At 44.5% G+C, this 20093-nt stretch overlaps 1 protein-coding gene across 3 annotated transcripts in view; it reads left to right on the forward strand.

Annotated features, from left to right (window-relative positions):
• Positions 1-20093, forward strand: part of ABCA4 (ATP binding cassette subfamily A member 4) — a 1046570-nt gene that overhangs the window by 506826 nt on the left and 519651 nt on the right. For all 3 annotated transcript variants that reach the window (XM_069231419.1, XM_069231421.1, XM_069231420.1), the window contains one exon: positions 12916-13138. In XM_069231419.1, the coding sequence (XP_069087520.1) occupies positions 12916-13138 (223 nt within the window). The remainder of the gene's footprint in view (positions 1-12915; positions 13139-20093) is intronic.

The following is a 20093-nucleotide window of genomic DNA, read 5'->3' on the forward strand; positions in this document are numbered from 1 at the left end:
ATGAAAGCAGTGCCAGGATTGCTGGGGAGCCTGTGTTGGTGTCCCAGCAGTGAATGCTGGGACACCACAAAAAGAGGAGCTCGTGGGGACAGTGTTGGAGGCAAGTTAAGTGTTTTTTTGTTTTTGTTACCTTGTCTATGGCCCCTCCCCCCCCTTGGAGTTATGCGGTGACTGCCGCTGCACCTCATTCTTGACATGACTACCACGGTCTGATTCCAGAGAAACTGGGATCCCAAAATGAGGGATCAATTCACTTAGCAGCCATTTGGCCACAATTAGACTGTTATTTCTCCTAGTGGTGTATGCCTCCAGCCATTGGGAAAAGAGACAAACTACCACCAATATGTAACAGAGCCCATTACAAACAGGCATCTCTAAAAAGTTGAGCTGCACATGATTAATGATATCACATGACCTCCCTGTGTGACTTGTGAGGACTTGAGTTCCCCTTTCTTCATTAAGCTCTTGGCACTTGGTGCACCTGTGACATAACTCAGCCTGAATTACACGGAACCTGGGGTTAAACCAATAGGTGCAATAGAGACAAGTGCACCTCAGCCTATGTGGGTAGCAACATGGACACAACTTGCCATATTGGGCAGCATAGAGTCAGATAACACAGGACGACCATCTGCAAAGACCAAAACCTCATTCTCATTCTTAGTACATCCTGCTTTGATCTGCCTTTCCCATTCTTTCTCTGGTGCCTCTTCCTGCAAACTCTTCACCTCTTCCCATGCATCAGCAACAGGCAACAAAGGTTTCATAGATGTGTCATACTCAAATTAATTTGAAAAAGTTCCAGTGAATGTGCAAGACCCGAGCTCAATATATGGCTATTTCGTCTGCATCATGGTTGACAGCCGTCACAATAATATAGGCTCTGGTTTGCTGAACTCTTTACAGTGGCCACTTCAGCTGGCATATGCATTGCTTCAAGAAATCCCTTATGATAATGCCTATTCCTAATAGGTTATTCAGATGAGGTCATGAAACCTCTCTGGGACTATAACTGCCAAAAATCATGGACCATGCAAAACCTCTACTGACTCTCTGTGTATATGTAATGACTCCTAAATTATCAGAGACACAACAGGTTCTAGTTAAAGCGACAAGTTTGGTCACCTGTGCAGAGGTTACTTTACACCAGCAGGAGGCTTCCACTATTCCCTCTAAGGTGAAAATGGTATATGCTGCTTTCAAAATCCCTTGTTCATCTCTTAGACAAGAATTAATAACAAACAACATACAATCAGGCTCTCCCAGAGGAACATCTTGAACATTAGGGCTTGGCTTGGTACACTATTCAGTCACGTTGAGGCAGTCATGTTCTGCTCCATCATCATTTTCATCAGCAACAGGCAAAGGCAAAAGTCTGACAGGATTGAGCCAGGAGCGCCTCCACAAAGTAATGTTTTCTGCAGCAACGATAACCTGCTCACTATAGGTAAGTCAACTGTTGGTCATATTTTGAGTTTGAATACAGGTAAGTAAGATCTTGTCAAAATGAGAAACCATAACTGTGAGTGAGTAGCCCATAACGATCCCCTCACATTGTTGAATACTGACATCAACTGCGGCCACCGCCTTTATGCAACTGCAGCCATTTGGTCAAGAGTGGCCGAAAAGAATGGCCACTGGGGAAACATAGGGAATCCACTTATGACAGTAGCCCAAAATTCCCAAGAACATCCTAACTTCTCTCTGCGTTTTGGGAGGGTTCATTTGCAATATGACAGACATGCTGTCTTGGGAAAATCTCCATGCTCCTTTTGCAGTGTGATGTTCTAGATACAGGCCTTTTTTCTTCCAGTACTGCAGTTTGGTTGGAGACACTTTGGCCATCATTACAACCCTGGCGATCCTAAGACAGCCAGGGTCACGGTGGCGGTCGGACCGCCGTCAATGTCAGTACCAGTCCCAGTGCGGCACACCTTCCAGCCAACCACTGCCAATCCAGCACCTTATGACGCAGCTTGCAGCACTAACAGTGGCTCTCACTCCTTAGCGATCATCTTAGCATGAACAGTTATTAAACAAATTAAACAAAAAAAAATCTTGTCTGTGCCATGAAAAGAAAGTTCAAAGTGCACAATCACTCTAGGGGAATCAGGAAATAACACCTTCCTGGTGCTATCAAACACACAAAGTGAAATCTCGACCAGAAGGAAATCACCTTGACTAGTGTGGTTGGTTCCTCTGCGCAGAAGAATTAACCTAAAACTAGTCGCAATTAATACACCCTCACCATAGAAGGTAATAAATCCCTATGTGATGAGTGACCAATGGTGCTTCTCAGTCTAACACCACAAACCTCAACAGACAAGCTACAACACAATAGTGTTTATCCCAAGATCTTAGACTTCTTTTTCATTTTATTTCCGAAAGAAAACCATAAATATTGAACCAGGCATACATATATATAAACATAGATCACATATTTCACGTACAAAAAAACATAATTTCATAACAAAGCATCTCGAGTGACAGCAGCCAATAGAACAATCCCCCCCCAAAAAATATTCCACAGCTATACATGATTATGGCTATGTAGCACCCAATCAATCTACCTCAGTGAACCCTTCATCCATTTGGTGACTGGGGCCCATATCCTTAAACCCCACCGCTTCTTGCGGACCCCCTTACATTCATACAAAGCGGTCTTCATATGGCAAATTTCTAGCAACCTATTTTTCAAAGCTAAAAACATGGGGGACTCAGGACTAAGCCACTGAGGCGTAATGCACAACTGAGCCACCAAGATGGCCACAAATAAGAGCCAGCATCCGATTTCAACCCCTCCTAATCCTCGAGTGATCAGTCACCCCCAAAATCATCAGAGTTGGGTAATATGGATAGAGATCCCAATTATTGCCCCCCAAAAGGTCTCAATTTCATGCCAAAATCCCTGCAATTTATGGCAGGAAAAAAAACATATGCAGAGTGTCCGCCGCCTGGGTACTGCGTCTGCTACAACTGCCACCAAATCGGCTACCCCACTTAACCAGTTTTGCCGGGGTGTGATAAAGATTCAAAATTGGCATTAAATGTTGCCTTTTTAAGTTCCCAGTCAGAAGAACTCTATTCCCCAGCTCTAAAGACTCCTGCAGATAGAATCCTTCCAGCCCTAACCAAGCCTTCAATTTAGCATTTCGAGCCTCAAGGTCATCAGGAAATTCCTTCACTAATAACTCATAGATCCTGCCGATCCTAGCTCTCCGATTAATGGTTTCGAGCAGGGGGACCTTAGTGACAGATTTTGAATCCCTCAAATACCTACTTAAAAAATCCTGCAACTGTGAAAATTTGCAAAATTCTCCTCAGGGGAGATCAAACTATTCCTGTAATTATGTGAAGGCACAAATTTGTCCACTATGGTAAAAATGCCCCGAAGATGTCACCCCCTTCCGCACCCATTTATTTGCTACATAGTCTCGAAATACATTTGGGAGTATGGCGTCGGCCATCATAGATGTATATAGATTTAACTTTGGTATACCCAGCAGCCATTTGACCTGCCACCATTCTCTGAATGCGACCTTGACAGTTTTAACCCTAGTTTTATTGTAGTACCTGGGTTCTAAATTCAAGCCAAAGTAGCCTTTGGCTTGATTCCCCAAGCTTATCTCATAAATACTTGGTGATTGGGTGAAACTAACCTTACTTAATGTATCAGAGAGCAAGATACCATAGATGATGACATACAGGCCCAATCATACAGTTTGAAACTAGAGAACCGACCATCCACCCCGGAGACGCGGAAGGATCGTTCATTTGGTTGCTAGGATGACAATAACCCCAGAGAAATCTATTATATATGTTCTCCAAGCTTGAGAGCCAGTTCTTGTTAATTTCTAACGGAATCGTCCTAAAAAGATATAACACCTTCGTCAAAATACTCACTTTTAAGACATTACCCCTCCCAAATATTGTCAAATGTAGGTGATCCACCCTCTCCAGATCCTGCTTAATATTGCCTAAAATTGCTGCTATATTTAGTTCTACAATCTTATCCACCTCTTTTGAGAGTTTCACCCCAAGATAGATGGCCTCCATTACCATTCGAGAATCCTTAAAAGTAACACCCTTGGTACACAATATTTGTGCCTTAAGTTCCTTGAGCTTATCGTCAGAGTGCAATCCAAACAGACGAACCAGGACCTCAGTTACGGGGAGCGCCATACACGGGTCCGCTTTGAAAATCGCAACATCATCCACATATGTCAAAACCTTTTAATCAACCTTGTGGACTATGATGGGTTTGATGCTGACGCACTCCTCCAGTATCTGCAAAAAAGGCTCAATATATAGAGCAAATAAGAGTGGGGAACATGGACATCCTTGTCTGGTGCCCCTTGAAATGACAAAACTCTCCGACTCTTGCCCCATTATCCTAAGTTTAGCGCTGGGGGTTTTATAAAAGGCTATGATTGACTGAATAAAAACATTACCTAAACCCTTGTATTGCAATACTGCCCACAAAAACTGCTGTGATACACAATCAAACGCTTTCTCTGCATCGAGTAAAGCAGGACCCAAAGGCAATCCTGTGGCAGATGCAACATAAAAAAGCGCAATAACTCTGCAGACATGGTCTGTAGTACTTCTGCCTGGAATAAAACCATGTTGACGTGGAAATACCAGAGGGGAAATCACTTTCCCTAATCTGATCACCAGTACCTTTGCGTAGATTTTGCCATCACAGTTAATGGGAGAAATTGGCCTATATGATCCCGGCAATTCAGCGGGCATCCCGATGACAGGAAAGAAAGATGGCAGCCATTTGAAGACAGCTGTTTTTGCCTCCCATATATCTGGCCTATTGATCTGATGGCCTTACCCCAGTACCGTAACAAGGGATGAGAATACAATTTGGCGGCGCAGGGGTTTCACCGCTGAGCCTTTCCTGAATCTTGAGGGACTTTCTGATGTGGTGCCGAGTATGGAGGCATGGTGGGCTCCAGCTGAGTGTTCGGACGGCCGCACGACTCTGAGCACGTAACATGGCAATGGTGCCCCCAAAGCCGGGAAGAGGGCTGATGAGGCGGTGGTGTGGTGCGAGTGGATATCACCACAAGGAGGAGGCGACTACCAGCACTACTTCCTCTGCAGCAAAAAAGACAGGTCAGAAACTTAATCTGGATCAGGCTGCAATGGTAGGGACAGGAGTGGCAACAATAACAACATCAGCCGGCTCTGAATCATGGGCGAAGATATGTCATAAGTCTACAAGTGCCGGTAGCCTGCCTATGGATTCTAATGGAGTGAAGACTGTTTCGGAGAAGGCAACTGCGGTTGCAGCAAGTACACCACCCATAAGTGATCACAATGCTCACTAGGCAGTGGGCAACAACGAGGAAGAGGAGGCCGATTTGGAGGCTGGGACGCACACCCCCCAGCTGAGAGAGCAGACAGCCCTTGCTGGGGTACAGGGTCGGTCCTGGGGGTGGCACAAGGACTCTTTCACTGGAGACCCTGGGATCATATTACACTCTAGGGTTATTGACTGTGGAAAAGGACTCACCCTCTGTAGGTGTAGAGAGGAGTGAATCTGACCTCCCTATTGCAAGTGGTACAGGAGGAGAGAGGCACAGCAATAACACTAAGGAACCCCCGCTATGACAGAAGAGGAGAATGTGTTGGTATACACATCTATTAAAACTACTTTGGTGGGGGGTAACGAGACACCTCAGCATCATTCTAATTGTCAAGGCTGCCCTGCCATAGCCCCCCCCAAGATTCGCACTGATCCTGGATCTGAGGATCCGTTTTTTTCTTTATCTGACTGGTCCGGTGATGAGATTCAGGATGAGAGCCAGGGTAGAGTCTGTCCATCTAGCGAGGCAACTGATCTAAGTAGCTTAGAAGAGGACCAAAGCGCTCCTTCCAGTAAAGTCCCTGGCGATAGTACTACCACAACAGTCAGGAAGAGGGGGAGGAAGATGCCCATGTAAACAAAATCCAAATCTGCTACAAAATACCTCGTGTGGAACTATTCAGATTCACCTGGTTTCAGGGCTCTCAGCCAATAGCAGGGGCGATATCTAAAGGCCCAGAATCAGTTTCTCTGGGAGTTATTTACCAGTGTAGAATGAAACCTTCGGGACGAGACCTGAGCGGAAAATCAAAAAACTCAGTCCGCTTGCCGGAATCTTCAGGGAGCTATCAGAAGGGTAGCAAAAACCTGTTCTGAATTTACAACCAGATTTGGAGAAGTAGAAGACAGAATTGTAACTTTGGAAAGCGGAGCAACATCTCAGAAAAATGCAATAGGGGCTTTAGAATCCCAGATGACGAATACCCAATGGAAGTTGGAAAACTCTGAAAATAGGTTGACGTAATAACTTGAGAGTTCTGTGGGTCCCTGAAGGACAGGAGAGGGACGATCCTCCTAAATATATTATTATCCTCTTTAAGAGTGTGTGTCAAGAGCTGGCCAGCTGGGACTGGGAGCAAGAAATACAGCGAGCTCATCGGTTTCCCTTCAAATTGAATGTGCAGTTATCTCATGAAGAGACTAAGGGGGTCATTCTAACTCTGGCGGGCGGTGGAGGCCGCCCGCCAGAGTTCCCCCCTCCAGAATACCGCACCACGGTCAGAAGACCGCTGCGGTTATTCTGTGTTTCCCGCTGGGCTGGCGGGCGACCGCCAGAAGGCCGCCCGCCAGCCCAGCGGGAAACCCCCTTCCCACGAGGAAGCCAGCTCCGAATGGAGCCGGCGGAGTGGGAAGGTGCGACGGGTGCAGTTGCACCCGTCGCGAATTTCAGTGTCTGCTGAGCAGACACTGAAATTCTTTGTGGGGCCCTCTTACGGGGGCCCCTGCAGTGCCCATGCCATTGGCATGGGCACTGCAGGGGCCCCCAGGGGCCCCACGACACCCCATACCGCCATCCTGTTGCTTGGCGGGCGAACCGCCAGGAACAGGATGGCGGTATGGGGTGTCTGAATCCCCATGGCGGCGCAGCAAGCTGCGCCGCCATGGAGGATTCAGCAGGGCAGCGGAAAACCGGCGGGAGACCGCCGGTTTTCCTGTTCTGACCGCGGCCAAACCGCCGCGGTCAGAATGCCCTGCGGGGCACCGCCAGCCTGTTGGTGGTGCTCCCGCCGACCGTGGCGTCAGAATCACCCCCTAAATCTAGAGTGCTGTTAGTCTATGTGGGGAACTTTCTGCACCTTCAAGCTGTTTCCGGTTTGGTTCTCCAGATCATAAGCATTCAGTCGAGGGCTGCTCATTTTTTGTTAGGCCTGATTTCTGCCATTATGCGGTAGAGCGACGGTGGCGCCTCCGTCAGTTAATTCAGTTCTTTCAGGCAAAGGGGGCACAGGCTATTTGATGCAGCCAGCCAAAATAAAGGTGGTTTGGCATGATAGACCTCAGTTTTTCATGTCAGAGATAAAAGCCCAAGAGTTCCTTGATAGTCTAGGTTGAGGACAGAGTTTCTATCGGCACTCTTCAGGACAGCAGGAATTTTTCAGTCCTTCTAAACCTGGATCTAGATCTCTTCTAGAAGGTTCTCGACTCTGTTGTTTGGGCCAGGGGCTTGTTTTTTTTTGTGCTATGCACATATTAGACTGAGGTTGTTTGGATTAGCAGAATGTGCTTTTTAGAGGTTGGGTATGTTGGGAGGGTCCCCATTCCATCACGGACCTCGTTGGTCCTTTTGCTTTCAGGAATTGGTGGGGGTGGGGGGAGGGCGTTGGAGGGAAAGGTAGCGGGGAGGGAGAAGGGGAGGTAAAGGAATGGAGGGGGTGGGGGGCTGGTGGAGAGAATGTGGAGTTTTTGACAAATATTGTACCAGACGGAGGCGCAGATTGGGACTTATGAGAAATGATCAGGCTCTTGTAACATGACAGCAGTCGGAGGGCAGTGGCTTTAATTCGAAAATTATGATTATGTTTATGGATAGAGTATGCATCTGTACTATCAATATCTGTGGTCTCAATGAAATAGGCGAGCCAAGGCTGCTCTGGGGCTACGCTATGTGAAGGTAGATTTAGTCTGCCTGCAAGAGACACACAATTTGTGGGCTAAATGATCCTGGCTCGAAGACCTGGGACTGTCTCTGATAGCATCTACTCATCAGGGGTATACATCAAGTTGGCAATACCAGCTAAGAAAGCGGTGTGTTCCATCAAACAGATGAAGAATAAAATGGGGTTGGGTGATCTCTCACTGCGATATACTGGGGAATTCAGTTGACGATTTGTTCTGTTTACGGGTCTAATACAGATGATTCAGAGGTGCTTAATTTTGTTTAATATAGAACTTGCTCTCGGGCCTCACCCCCTTCTGTTTTGTGGGGACTTAATTATACATCTGGATACACATGTCGATTGGTATGGTAAGATTTATTCTTATTCTGAAAGGAAACCGGGGTGTCCTTAAGGCTTTACAACGGCTGGTAATTGATCAAGGTCTGGTTGATATATGGTCTAAGCAGAAGACTCCAGATCCTGGCTTTACCTTCTATTATATTCCCCGCAATAAACTAGTTTGATTGGATTATTTTTTCACCTCAAGGGCACTTTTAAGGAGAGCATCTATTGAGAGGCTACAAGGATTATGTAAGATAATAATAATTAATTAATACTGGAAATCTCAGTTGAGAGGGGGGGGTGAGCTCTAAGAAGTCATGGTCTTTTGATAGAAACTTGATATTAGACCAAACTTACAGGGATCATATGTCTAAATGGATCACTGAATTCTTAGCGAATAATAGAGAAATGGCCTCAGCTGGCTTAGTTTGGGATTCTTTCAAAGCCGGGGGGAGAAGAGAACCCTCAGCTTTTCTCTGAATCAGCAACGTGCAAGGCAGGATGAGATTCTTAACATGTTCGACAGGCAGAGTCAACTTGTTAGATGCATTCAGAACAGACAGGACCCTCTTCAGCTGCAGAAGGAGATAGAAATACTCAAGTTATTAATCAATAGACGTTTGGGCTCTGAAGCTGTGGCTAAGTATCATCTTTTTAAGAGACAAAGTTATGAGTTGGGGAGGCTTCAGTGCAGCCTCTGGTAAAGTAAATAAGGCAGAAAGAAGTTGCCAATCAGTTTCTGGCTATTGAGGATCAGGCCAGTCTTCGATATGAGTCGCCAACAGACATCCTTAAGGTCTTTAAGGAATTTTATTTGCCTCTTTATATGGAGAATCATCTCTCTCAGAGACTAGTAGTGTAGGTTTCCTCCAAGGGCTTCCCTCAGCTAAGATCAATAATGAAGAAAGGGTCTATGGTAGGGGCCCCTATAACGTGGAAGAAATACAAGAAGCAGTCAGTCAGCCAGCACCTGGTAAGGCTCCATGTCCAGATCATATTCCAGTTGAGTTTTACTGATTTTTTTTCCTGGAGATTCAGCAGGATATGCTGTTTACTTTCTTGCAGGCCCAAAAATGGCTGATCCCCTAAACACTGGAAGCTAATAATATTGTGGTATTTAGAACTTAGAGTACAAGGAGTCCAATAACAACAACTTCAACTCTTGCAGCAAGTGCATTGCTCTTCATAAGCACAAGCGAAATACATAAGGCAGCATCACTAATCACATGACAACAAGGAGCCGTCTTGGACTAAAAATGGACAACACACCATGCAGCACACTAACTCATCAAAACCAGAAACACCACATCACTCTACAACACAATCAGATACACATAACGCTACTACACTCACACTCCTAGGACCGCAAACGTTCAGAAACGCGAGAACAGCGCTAATTCTCCCAATTGCACTATATTAACCTCAGGAATGTATACAGATGTGGGGCAGACTGTGACGGATTTTGGGTTAAACTCTAACTACCTATGATTCCATGAGAACCATCCTCTGCTACCATCTTGATAGCACGAGAGATAAAGGCGGTGTTTGCACTGCGCAAACTTGGCACAATCTCAAATCTACACTATGTCCACTGGGATGAACGTTTATCTAAAACTAAGGCTAAAATTATAAATCTAGCAATACATCAATGGCAGTGAAGCAGAATTTGCCCCACAGGAACAACATAGAAGGGAAATTTTGCAAACCATAAATGTTTATCATCAAATTAGTAAAGTTACAATTCCAAATCGAATCAGTTATGCATAAACCAGTCACCTCAATCCAGCATGTATGAACATAATCCAGACAATTCAATTTGGCGAATGCAAGTACATGGTATTATTGACAGCGTATGCAAAGTGAGGTAACATTCTATACCCATAACGGGAAACTCTCTAATGCTAAGCTGAGGTGTGGGTAAGTCGGAACATTTGAGTCAACTGGTATCAGCAAATATAGCATTGAAAGTAGGACCAAATGAAGATTCCAAACAAGAAAAGAAGGAATGTGTTCGCTTTAGAAAGTAAGTTTAAGAGCAGAAATATAAGGGTCATTAGATCTCGAGAGAGAGAGAGAGAGAGAGAGAGGGGACGTCTGCCTGCAAAGGTGTACTGGGGCAAGTCTCACTAACTAAAGCTACAGCATACAATTAAATCTTCAATTCCGGAGAAGAGACATCCCCCACAGTTCTTGCTATAATAAGAACCAATCAAATCAGTGTTCCCGATGTACTTGGTGTCTGCCTCATTCTTGTGGATAATATAATGCTGGCTTCTCCCATTGTTGTGTCCTCCACAAGATCTTGCAAAGGAGTATCTACCTCCTCTGCCTCTCATCCTGTGCAGGTGCTGAGAATCATTGTCCAACCAGTAAATTGTAACAAACATAACCTTCAGAAAGCAAGCTGACAAAAAATAAATTTTTAATGAGTACACTGTGACTCTGGTGCCTGAAACAAAAAGAAAGTTATGGACAAATGTATTTAAACGTTATATGCCAGCCTGATTGTGGGAAAATCTGAAGCTCCCCCCCTAACTCCCCCATCTTACTGACCAAGCTACACCCCAGGGGCGTGAGGTGTATAATTGTTTATTATATTCTCTGAATAAAGTTAGTATATCCCACATTGCCACCTGAAACATTTTCATCATTATAGTATATTTCAGCTTAATTTCTTTAGTGTAAGGTTTATGCCATTGCCTTTCAGGAAAGAACTGCGTGGCTTTCTTCATTCTAGTAGTTTTAATGTTTTTTTGAACGAGCAAGACACTGTCTAGAACTTGTGTAAGTGATTCATTAAACCTATTAATTGAATCTTCAGGATCTAATTCAGAATTAACTTGTAGATAGGTTTTAATTTTTTCTGTATTCGTTAGAATAATGTCATCAGATGCAAATGATTTCCATGATCTTCCCCTACTTACTCTTTTGGTAGAACACTTTTCAAATGAAAATAGAGAATTGAAATTAAAGTAGAGGCAGAGCGATTCATTGATAGAATTGGTGTAGGTTTATAGATTATCTAATTATTTTGAAAATATAGGACGCAGAATGTAGCCAGCCGAGTGCATAGGATCAGATGACGCACGAGTTGTAGTTTTACTTTTTTGAGAGTCTATTTGAAATATAAGGCCTAGCTGAAAGGATTTTCCAGCCAAAGATTTAACTGTCTTAACAATATTGTATGATTTTTAAAGGCAAAGTGGGCCAACCCTCTTGATAGGATTTTCCAATCAAAGATTTAACTCTCGTAAGAAAATTATACGATTTTTTTAAGCAAAGTGAGACAATCTCCTCAGCAAGTTGGTCAAGTATGAAAGTCGGAATCTGGGGGGGAAGGGCGGTCCGTAGAATAGAACAAACAGGACTTGTGCATCAGGGGTCAGATGTAGGTACGTTGGGTTTTGCGACTCGCAAATTGTGAGTCAGAGCGACTCAGAGCAAAACCTTTGCACAACAGTGTCCCTGACACTGTTTGCGACTTGCAAGGGGGTCGCAAATGCCCACCTCATGAATATTCATGAGGTGGGTCGCAATTTGCGACCACCTTGAGAATCGTGGCACTCACAGGGATGGTGGCCTGCTGGAGACAGCAGCCCATGTCTGTGACTGCTTTTAAATAAAGCAGTTTTTTTTGTAGTGCAGACCGTTTTCCTTAAAGGAAAACGAGATGCATTACAAAACTAAAAAATTAAACGTTTTCGTTTAATTTTTTCAGAGCAGGCAGTGGTTCATAGGACCACTGCCTGCTCTGGAAAAATGTTTTTAATGTTTTTAATGCCATTCACAAAGGGGAAGGGGTCCCCATGGGACCCTTTCCCTTTTGCAAATGGGTTAGCACCCATTTGAAATGGGTGCTAACTGCGATTGGTTTGCCACCGCGTTCGCGGTCACAAAGCAATCCTGCATTGCACTGCGATTCGCAGTTAAGAAGGGGACACCCCTTCCTATTTGTGACTCCCAAACCCGTTTTGCGATTCGGTAACCAGGTTACCGAATCGCAAAACGGGTTTTGTGCATTGCAAAGTGCAGTTTGCACGTCGCAAACAGCGAAATTCGCTGTTTGCGACTTGCAAACTGCTTCCTACATCTGGCCCTATGAGAGCTGCAGAGTTTACATTATCAAATGTAGAGTGTAACATTTAAAGGGATATTAGCTTTCAATCAGCCTTACTTTGGGTGATGTTCACAAACATTTCTAATGAATTTCTGATCAATTTTAACAAACTACAGTTAGATATGTGTAATTCAGGTGCAGCTATGATGGAATGTGTTGAGTGGTGGGACATAACTCTGTTTTGACACGGGAGGAGGGGCAGAGAGCAAATCACATAAGGAGAAATGCAATTAAAAATAAGATTATTAAGGAATGAGACTGATTTTGGAAAACTAAGTATGCATAATTCACTCATTGTAGACATACTTTTAGAGATAGTAAAACAGGCAAGTAATTTACACGTGGGAGGCGTAACCCGTGCATTTCAAAACTTGCACCAAATTTTGTTAGTTAAATCCACTCGGCTTCTCTTATCCAATAGCACACATACTCTTCTCTTGTGTGCTGCCCTCTTACTGGAGATTTTCTGTCCTCTCCCGCAGGTTCATGATCACATTGAACCGCTGCTTCCCTATCTTTATGGTGCTTGCCTGGATTTACTCAGTGTCCATGATGGTGAAGAGCATAGTGCTGGAGAAAGAGCTGCGACTGAAGGAGACCATGAAGAACATGGGTGTCTCCAGTTCCACCATTTGGTGCACATGGTTCATAGACAGCTTCACAGTGATGTCAGTGAGCACCTTACTCCTCACCGTGGTAATTATGGTAAGTGAAAGAAATTCTGTCATGGAAAATATTTTCTCTTCTATCCGTTCGTACATTTAGCCACCCCAGATTTATTGGTAGATAATTTGAAATGTGCCTTTTCTATTTCCCCCATGCAAATGTGCATTAGTTTTAACACTGATCTTGATTAGGATTTAACTGTTTGGATTATCTTTCTTGCCCTTAGTGCCATGTATAGAGGAGATCATGTGATGTAAATTCCTTTGATGTCAAACTCTTTTAATGTCACGTTCTGACATGTCTTTAAATAGGCTACTTTGTTCATTCATTTATTTATTTAGGACTTAATTACTGCTGAGGAGAAACAGAATGCCGATTTTTTTAATGTATATTTTTAACTTCATTTCTGTTTAGTTTTATCCATGAAACACACAAAAGGGTCAGAAATAACAAGTGTGGCCTGGTAATATCCTAGATGCACTCTGGGATGTTTGTAATTTAGGTGAAGACAGCAATAAATCACACGAATAATCCACCAGCAAGGCTCTGAATTAACTGCTGAAATGTCTGGTTCCTGGTGGATACTTGTTACCTCATTTAGAGGTGGGTAGTAAGAGGAAACAATCCAGAATTAGGGGGATGCCCCGTCAGCCCACCTCACACACGCCTCAGTTTATTTAGAGGTCGTGATGATAGTATTTCTGGCAGCAGAGTTGAAGTCAGCGAAACCCTGTTGGGGGTGTAACCATTGATGAACATGGTGCCAGAAAGACTGTCACCTTTTTTCCTGTCTTGAACCACTACGTTTACCATGGTAGCACCAGACAGGAAATTTACAAGAATACTCACCACATGCTGGGAGAACATTCAGAACACGAGAGGAACAGTAGTTTTCATTTTCTGAGGACACAACAGTGTCGCTTAGTCCATCATGACAACATGGTATGGTGGACCAGCTGTCATTGGATTTTTTTGCTGACGCGGCTTCATCCTCTTAGGCATTTGCCTCTTCAAAGAAAAATGCTGCCAGCCCAGCATTCAACCCCAGCTGTGGTGGGCTGATCATGAGAGGGCCTGTGGAGGCTGTGCCTTTCCTACCCCAGCTATTTGGCAGCCTTCTGCCATACTCTAGAAGAGGCCCTTTGCCATTTGGACTTGTAAAATACTATTCATGTCAAGCCTTAATGTGACAAAAGTAAGCATAATTTCAGGTAAAACATTTTCACCCAATGGTCTAGCACAAATATAATCTTTATATAGATGATACACTTCCAGACGCATATTTCACTTTTACACTTCAGGCATTTCAGACTGTCACTGGTGCATTATTGATTCATTTTAGTGTGAATGCTTTGCATCTAAATTGGGAACATCCCATAGTTTAAGTTTTTAGTGTTCCTAATTTATGGGCACCCAATATTATGAGAACTTGATCTTTCTCTTTTGGGCTGCTGGCATGGGTCTGGTGTAGCTATACTAATTTTAAGAGCTCCTACAACAGTGACGCATGTGTCAGGAGCTGTTCCACGAAGAAGTCATTCCAGGAACAGCATGTTTAGCAGAGGTTTGTATTTATCAAGATGTTGGTAAAAATCAATAAAGTTAAGTTTTTAAAAATATAGGAGTTGGAAGTAGTCTACCTTTAAAGAGAGCAAAAAAAACTATTTAAAAAAACTTTGTGAAGAGTATGTTATAGTTTCCAGTGCTCATAAGACATTAACATGCGGCTACAAAAATCTCAGAAATTCACAGTTAAAGTGAAGTTATGGATATGATTTTCAGTTGAAGAATCACTGAAATGTACCTTTTATGATTTTTTAAGCAACTATTACTTGCCCCCAGTACTTCGCTCCTGACCTCACACATAATCTTAAAATACTATCACAAATGAAATCATTGATGACATCATTGGTGACATCACATATCATGTTATGATTGACATAACTGATGACATAATTATGGAGTCGCAATTGTTTGTTTTTTTGGGAATGTTTTTTATTGCTGATATCAATTTAGCTGTGTGTTATTATTTAATTTTTTCACACATTTTATCTTTGTTTATTTTTTTTACAATTTGTTTGTGCTGATTGCACTATTTACTACGAAGAACAAGGAAACCCATGGGTAGCAAGGGACCAGCGGTATGTACCATATACAAGGAATAAACAGTCCCTTGTCAACATAGATACAAGTATTAATATAGGAATACCATCATATCCATATAACTAGTCCAATCAACTTATATAAAAAAAAATATTTTAATATTGAGTAAAAATACACAGCAAAGTGAAGGTGGGGAACAAACAAGTCAAAATACTTAAAGCTCAGGCATATAAGTGACAATAATTATTCTATTACATAAGTCACAATTTTCACAAACACACTGTAGCACTTATATACAGTAATCACATTGCAAAGGGTCAAGGTGTTATAGTCGACGATGTTCCGATCCTCCAAGCAATATCGGGATCATCGGCAGGGCAAATTAAAAAAGGCCTGAGAGCACAAGAAGTAGAACATAAGGTACATATTTAAGGGAAGAAGTAGAAGAGGAAGGAAGTGAAAAAGGAAACAACACATAATTGGAAATAAAAAATGCGACTTCCAGTAACTTAAGCAAAGCACACATGCAAAATGTGCTCATAAAAATGTGAAGGAACCGAAACAGATCATAACACTAATAGCCCGAATGTAAACCAATAGGCCCCAAAAAAGTGAGTGTTTAAACCAGTGGCCAAAAATGTGTAATTAAAGGCACAGAATTAGATGTGAAAAGGGTATGATACCTGAACACAGGTCAGTCGAATTGAAATAATCAAACTAGAATAAAGGTAAACCCAAAAATGCCTGCAGGGATTACCACAAAAAAACAAAATCAGCACTCACAGGGTCACAAAAGGGAATGCATCTAATCAGAATTAAAATAATGACCCTAAAGATGTCGGCAAACCAAAGAGTCAGTGTGGTAGTGGGTAGACCCGGGATATGGGAGACAGACTAGCAGGGGAAATAGACCCTTAGACCTAAGGCTAACAAACTAGTTGCAATAGGCATGAGCATTGTCAGTAAGGCGAAGCAATAAAAAGTAAGGACTTACTGATGCAGACAATGCTGGACGGTAGGCAGCCATGTGTTCAAAATGCCATTGCTGCACATGGAGACTAAAAAGAGTATAGACAGGAAAAAAGAACAATTGAATGGCGGGCCATCCAGGGCCTGCAAACCGCACAATAGAAGTTGATGTTGAAAAGGGAAAAAGTCTAAATTTGAGCCAAGGTTGGAACACACTAGACTATGGGCCTGATTTAGGTCTTGGCAGATGGAATACTCTGTCACAAGCATGACGGATATCCCACCCACCGTATCATGATCCCTATAGGAGATAATGGGATCGCAATACAATGGACGGGATATCTGTCACATTTGTGATGAAGTATTTCCCTCCGCCAACACCTAAATTAGGCCCTATGTTTAAAAATCTGTCCTAGGCTTAGCACACCACAAGCTAGAGCTCTCAATGCTTAAATGATATGTACACTTGGCACCAATGTCACGCAGGGGGAGCAACCACGTAGGCAAGGGTCGCTCCCGGAGGGGGGCAAATTTATTTTAGGCCATTTCTGGCCCCCCTGGGGGCAGATCGGCCTACTATTAGGCCGATCTGCCCCCAGGGGGGGGCAGAAACCTCTAGGCATAAGGGCAATTTTTTTTTTTGTGTTTCTTTTTTTGTTTGTTTGTTTTTTTAGAGATGGGTAGCGACCCATCAGGCAAGGGTCGCTGCCCTGGGGGGCAAATTGTATTTAGACCATTTCTGCCCCCCTTGGGGGCAGATTGGGCGATTTTAGGTCAATTTGCCCCCAAGGGGGCAGAAACCACTAGGCACCTGGGATTTGTTTTTTGGCGCCAATGTCACGCAGGGGGAGCGACCCCGTAGGCAAGGGTCGCTCCCGGGGGGGGCAAATTTATTTTAGGCCATTAGTGCCCCCAGGGGGGGCAGAAACCTCTAGGCGCCAGGGCAAATTTTTTTTGTGTGTTTTTTTTTTGTTTGTTTGTTTTTTTAGAGATGGGGAGCGACCCATCAGGCAAGGGTCGCTCCCCTGGGGAGCAAATTGTATTTAGACCATTTCTGCCCCCCTTGCTGGCAGATTGGTCGATTTTAGGTCAATCTGCCCCCAAGGGGGAAGAAACCACTAGGCACCGGGGATTTGTTTTTTGGCGCCAATGTCACGCAGGGGGAGCGACCCCGTGGGCAAGGGTCGCTCCGGGGGGGGGGGGGGGTTGGGGGGTGGGGGTTGGGGGGCAAATTTATTTTAGGCCATTTCTGCCACCCCTGGGGGCAGATCGGCCTATTATTAGGCCGATCTGCCCCCAGGGGGGGCAGAAACCTCTAGGCGCCAGGGCAAAAAAAAATTGTGTGGTTTTTTTTTGTTTGTTTGTTTTTTGAGAGTCGGGGAGCGACCCATCAGGCAAGGGTCGCTCCCCTGGGGGGCAAATTGTATTTTGACCATTTCTGCCCCCCATGGGAGCAGATTGGTCGATTTTAGGTCAATCTGCCCCCAAGGGGGCAGAAACCACTAGGCACCGGGGATTTGTTTTTTGGCACCAATGTCACGCAGGGGGAGCAACCCCATAGGCAAGGGTCGCTCCCGGAGGGGGGCAAATTTATTTTAGGCCATTTCTGGCCCCCCTGGGGGCAGATCGGCCTATTATTAGGCCGATCTGCTCCCAGGGGGGGGCAGAAACCTCTAGGCGCCAGGGCAATTTTTTTTTTGTGTTTTTATTTTTGTTTGTTTGTTTTTTACAGATGGGGAGCGACCCATCAGGCAAGGGTCGCTCCCCTGGGGGGCAAATTGTATTTAGACCATTTATGCCCCCCTTGGGGGCAGATTGGTCGATTTTAGGTCAATCTGCCCCCAAGGGGGCAGAAACCACTAGGCACCAGGGATTTGTTTTTTGGCGCCAATGTCACGCAGGGGGAGCGACCCCGTAGGCAAGGGTCGCTCCCGGGGGGGGGGGGGGGTTGGGGGGGCAAATTTATTTCAGGCCATTTCTGCCCCCCGGGGGGGGGCAGAAACCTCTAGGCGCCAGGGCAAGTTTTTTTTTTTTTCTTTTTCTTTGTTTGTTTGTTTTTTTAGAGATGGGTTGCGACCCATCAGGCAAGGGTCGCTGCCCTGGGGGGCAAATTGTATTTAGACCATTTCTGCCACCCCCTGGGGCCAGCTGAGCTAGAGGCCAAACTCCACAGGTAGGCACTTTGCAAAAAACACCTCTGTTTTCTGTGAAAAAATATGTTGTGTCCACGTTGTGTTTTGGGCCATTTCCTTTCGTGGACGCTAGTCCTACCCACAGAAGTGAGGTATCATTTTTATCGGGAGACTTGGGGGAACGCTGGGTGGAAGGAAATTTGTGGCTCCTCTCAGATTCCAGAACTTTCTGCCACAGAAATGTGAGGAACATGTGTTTTTTTGGCCAATTTTTTAGGTTTGCAAAGGATTCTGGGTAACAGAACCTGTTCCGAGCCCCACAAGTCACCCAATCTTAAATTCGCCTATGTCTCTAGTTTTCAAAAATGCACAGGTTTGGTTGGTTTCCCCAGGTACCGGCTGAGCTAGAGGCCAAAATCTACATGTAGGCACTTTGAAAAAAACACCTCTGTTTTCTTTCAAAAAATTTGATGTGTCCACGTTGCACTTTGGGGCATTTCCTGTTGCGGGCGCTAGGCCTACCCACACAACTGAGGTATCATTTTTATCGGGAGACTTCGGGGAACGCTGGGTGGAAGGACATTTGTGGCTCCTCTCAGATTCCAGAACTTTCTGCCACAGAAATGCGAGGAACATGTGTTTTTTTTAGCCAAATTTTGAGGTTTGCAAAGGATTCTGGGTAACAGAACCTGGTCAGAGCCCCACAAGTCAGCCCATCTTGGATTCCCCTAGGTCTCTAGTTTTCAAAAATCCACAGGTTTGGTAGGTTTCCCTAGGTGCTGGCTGAGCTAGAGGCCAAAATCTACAGGTAGGCACTTTGCAAAAAACACCTCTGTTTTCTTTCAAAAAATTGGATGTGTCCACGTTGCGCTTTGGGGCATATCCTGTCGCAGGCGCTAGGCCTACCCACACAAGTGAGGTATCATTTTTATCTGAAGACTTGGGGGAACGCTGTGTGGAAGGAAATTTGTGGTCCTCTCAGATTCCAGAACTTTCTGCCACAGAAATGTGAGGAACATGTGTTTTTTTAGCCAAATTTTGAGGTTTGCAAAGGATTCTGGGTAACAGAACCTGGTCCGAGCCCCACAAGTCACCCCATCTTGGATTCCCTTAGGTCTCTAGTTTTCAGAAATGCACAGGTTTGGTAGGTTTCCCTAGGTGCCGGCTGAGCTAGAGGCCAAAATCTACAGGTAGGCACTTTGCAAAAATCACCTCTGTTTTCTTTAAAAAAATTGGATGTGTCCACGTTGCGCTTTGGGGCGTTTCCTATCGCGGGCGCTAGGCCTACCCACACAAGTGAGGTATCATTTTTATCGGGAGACTTGGGGGAACGCTGGGTGGAAGGAACTTTGTGGCTCCTCTCAGATTCCAGAACTTTCTGCCACAGAAATGTGAGGAACATGTGTTTTTTTAGCCAAATTTTGAGGTTTGCAAAGGATTCTGGGTAACAGAACCTGGTCCGAGCCCCACAAGTCACCCCTTCTTGGATTCCCTTAGGTCTCTAGTTTTCAGAAATGCACAGGTTTGGTAGGTTTCCCTAGGTGCCGGCTGAGCTAGAGGTCAAAATCTACATGTAGGCACTTTGAAAAAAAACACATCTGTTTTCTTTCAAAAATTTGGATGTGTCCACGTTGCGCTTTGGGGCATATCCTGTCGCGGGCGCTAGGCCTTCCCACACAAGTGAGGTATCATTTTTATCTGGAGACTTGGGGGAACGATGGGTGGTAGGAAATTTGTGGCTCCTCTCAGATTCCAGAACTTTCTGCCACAGAAATGTGAGGAACATGTGT

This window comes from Pleurodeles waltl, chromosome 4_2 (genome assembly GCF_031143425.1).
Source record: "Pleurodeles waltl isolate 20211129_DDA chromosome 4_2, aPleWal1.hap1.20221129, whole genome shotgun sequence".
Classification (NCBI taxonomy): domain Eukaryota; kingdom Metazoa; phylum Chordata; class Amphibia; order Caudata; family Salamandridae; genus Pleurodeles; species Pleurodeles waltl.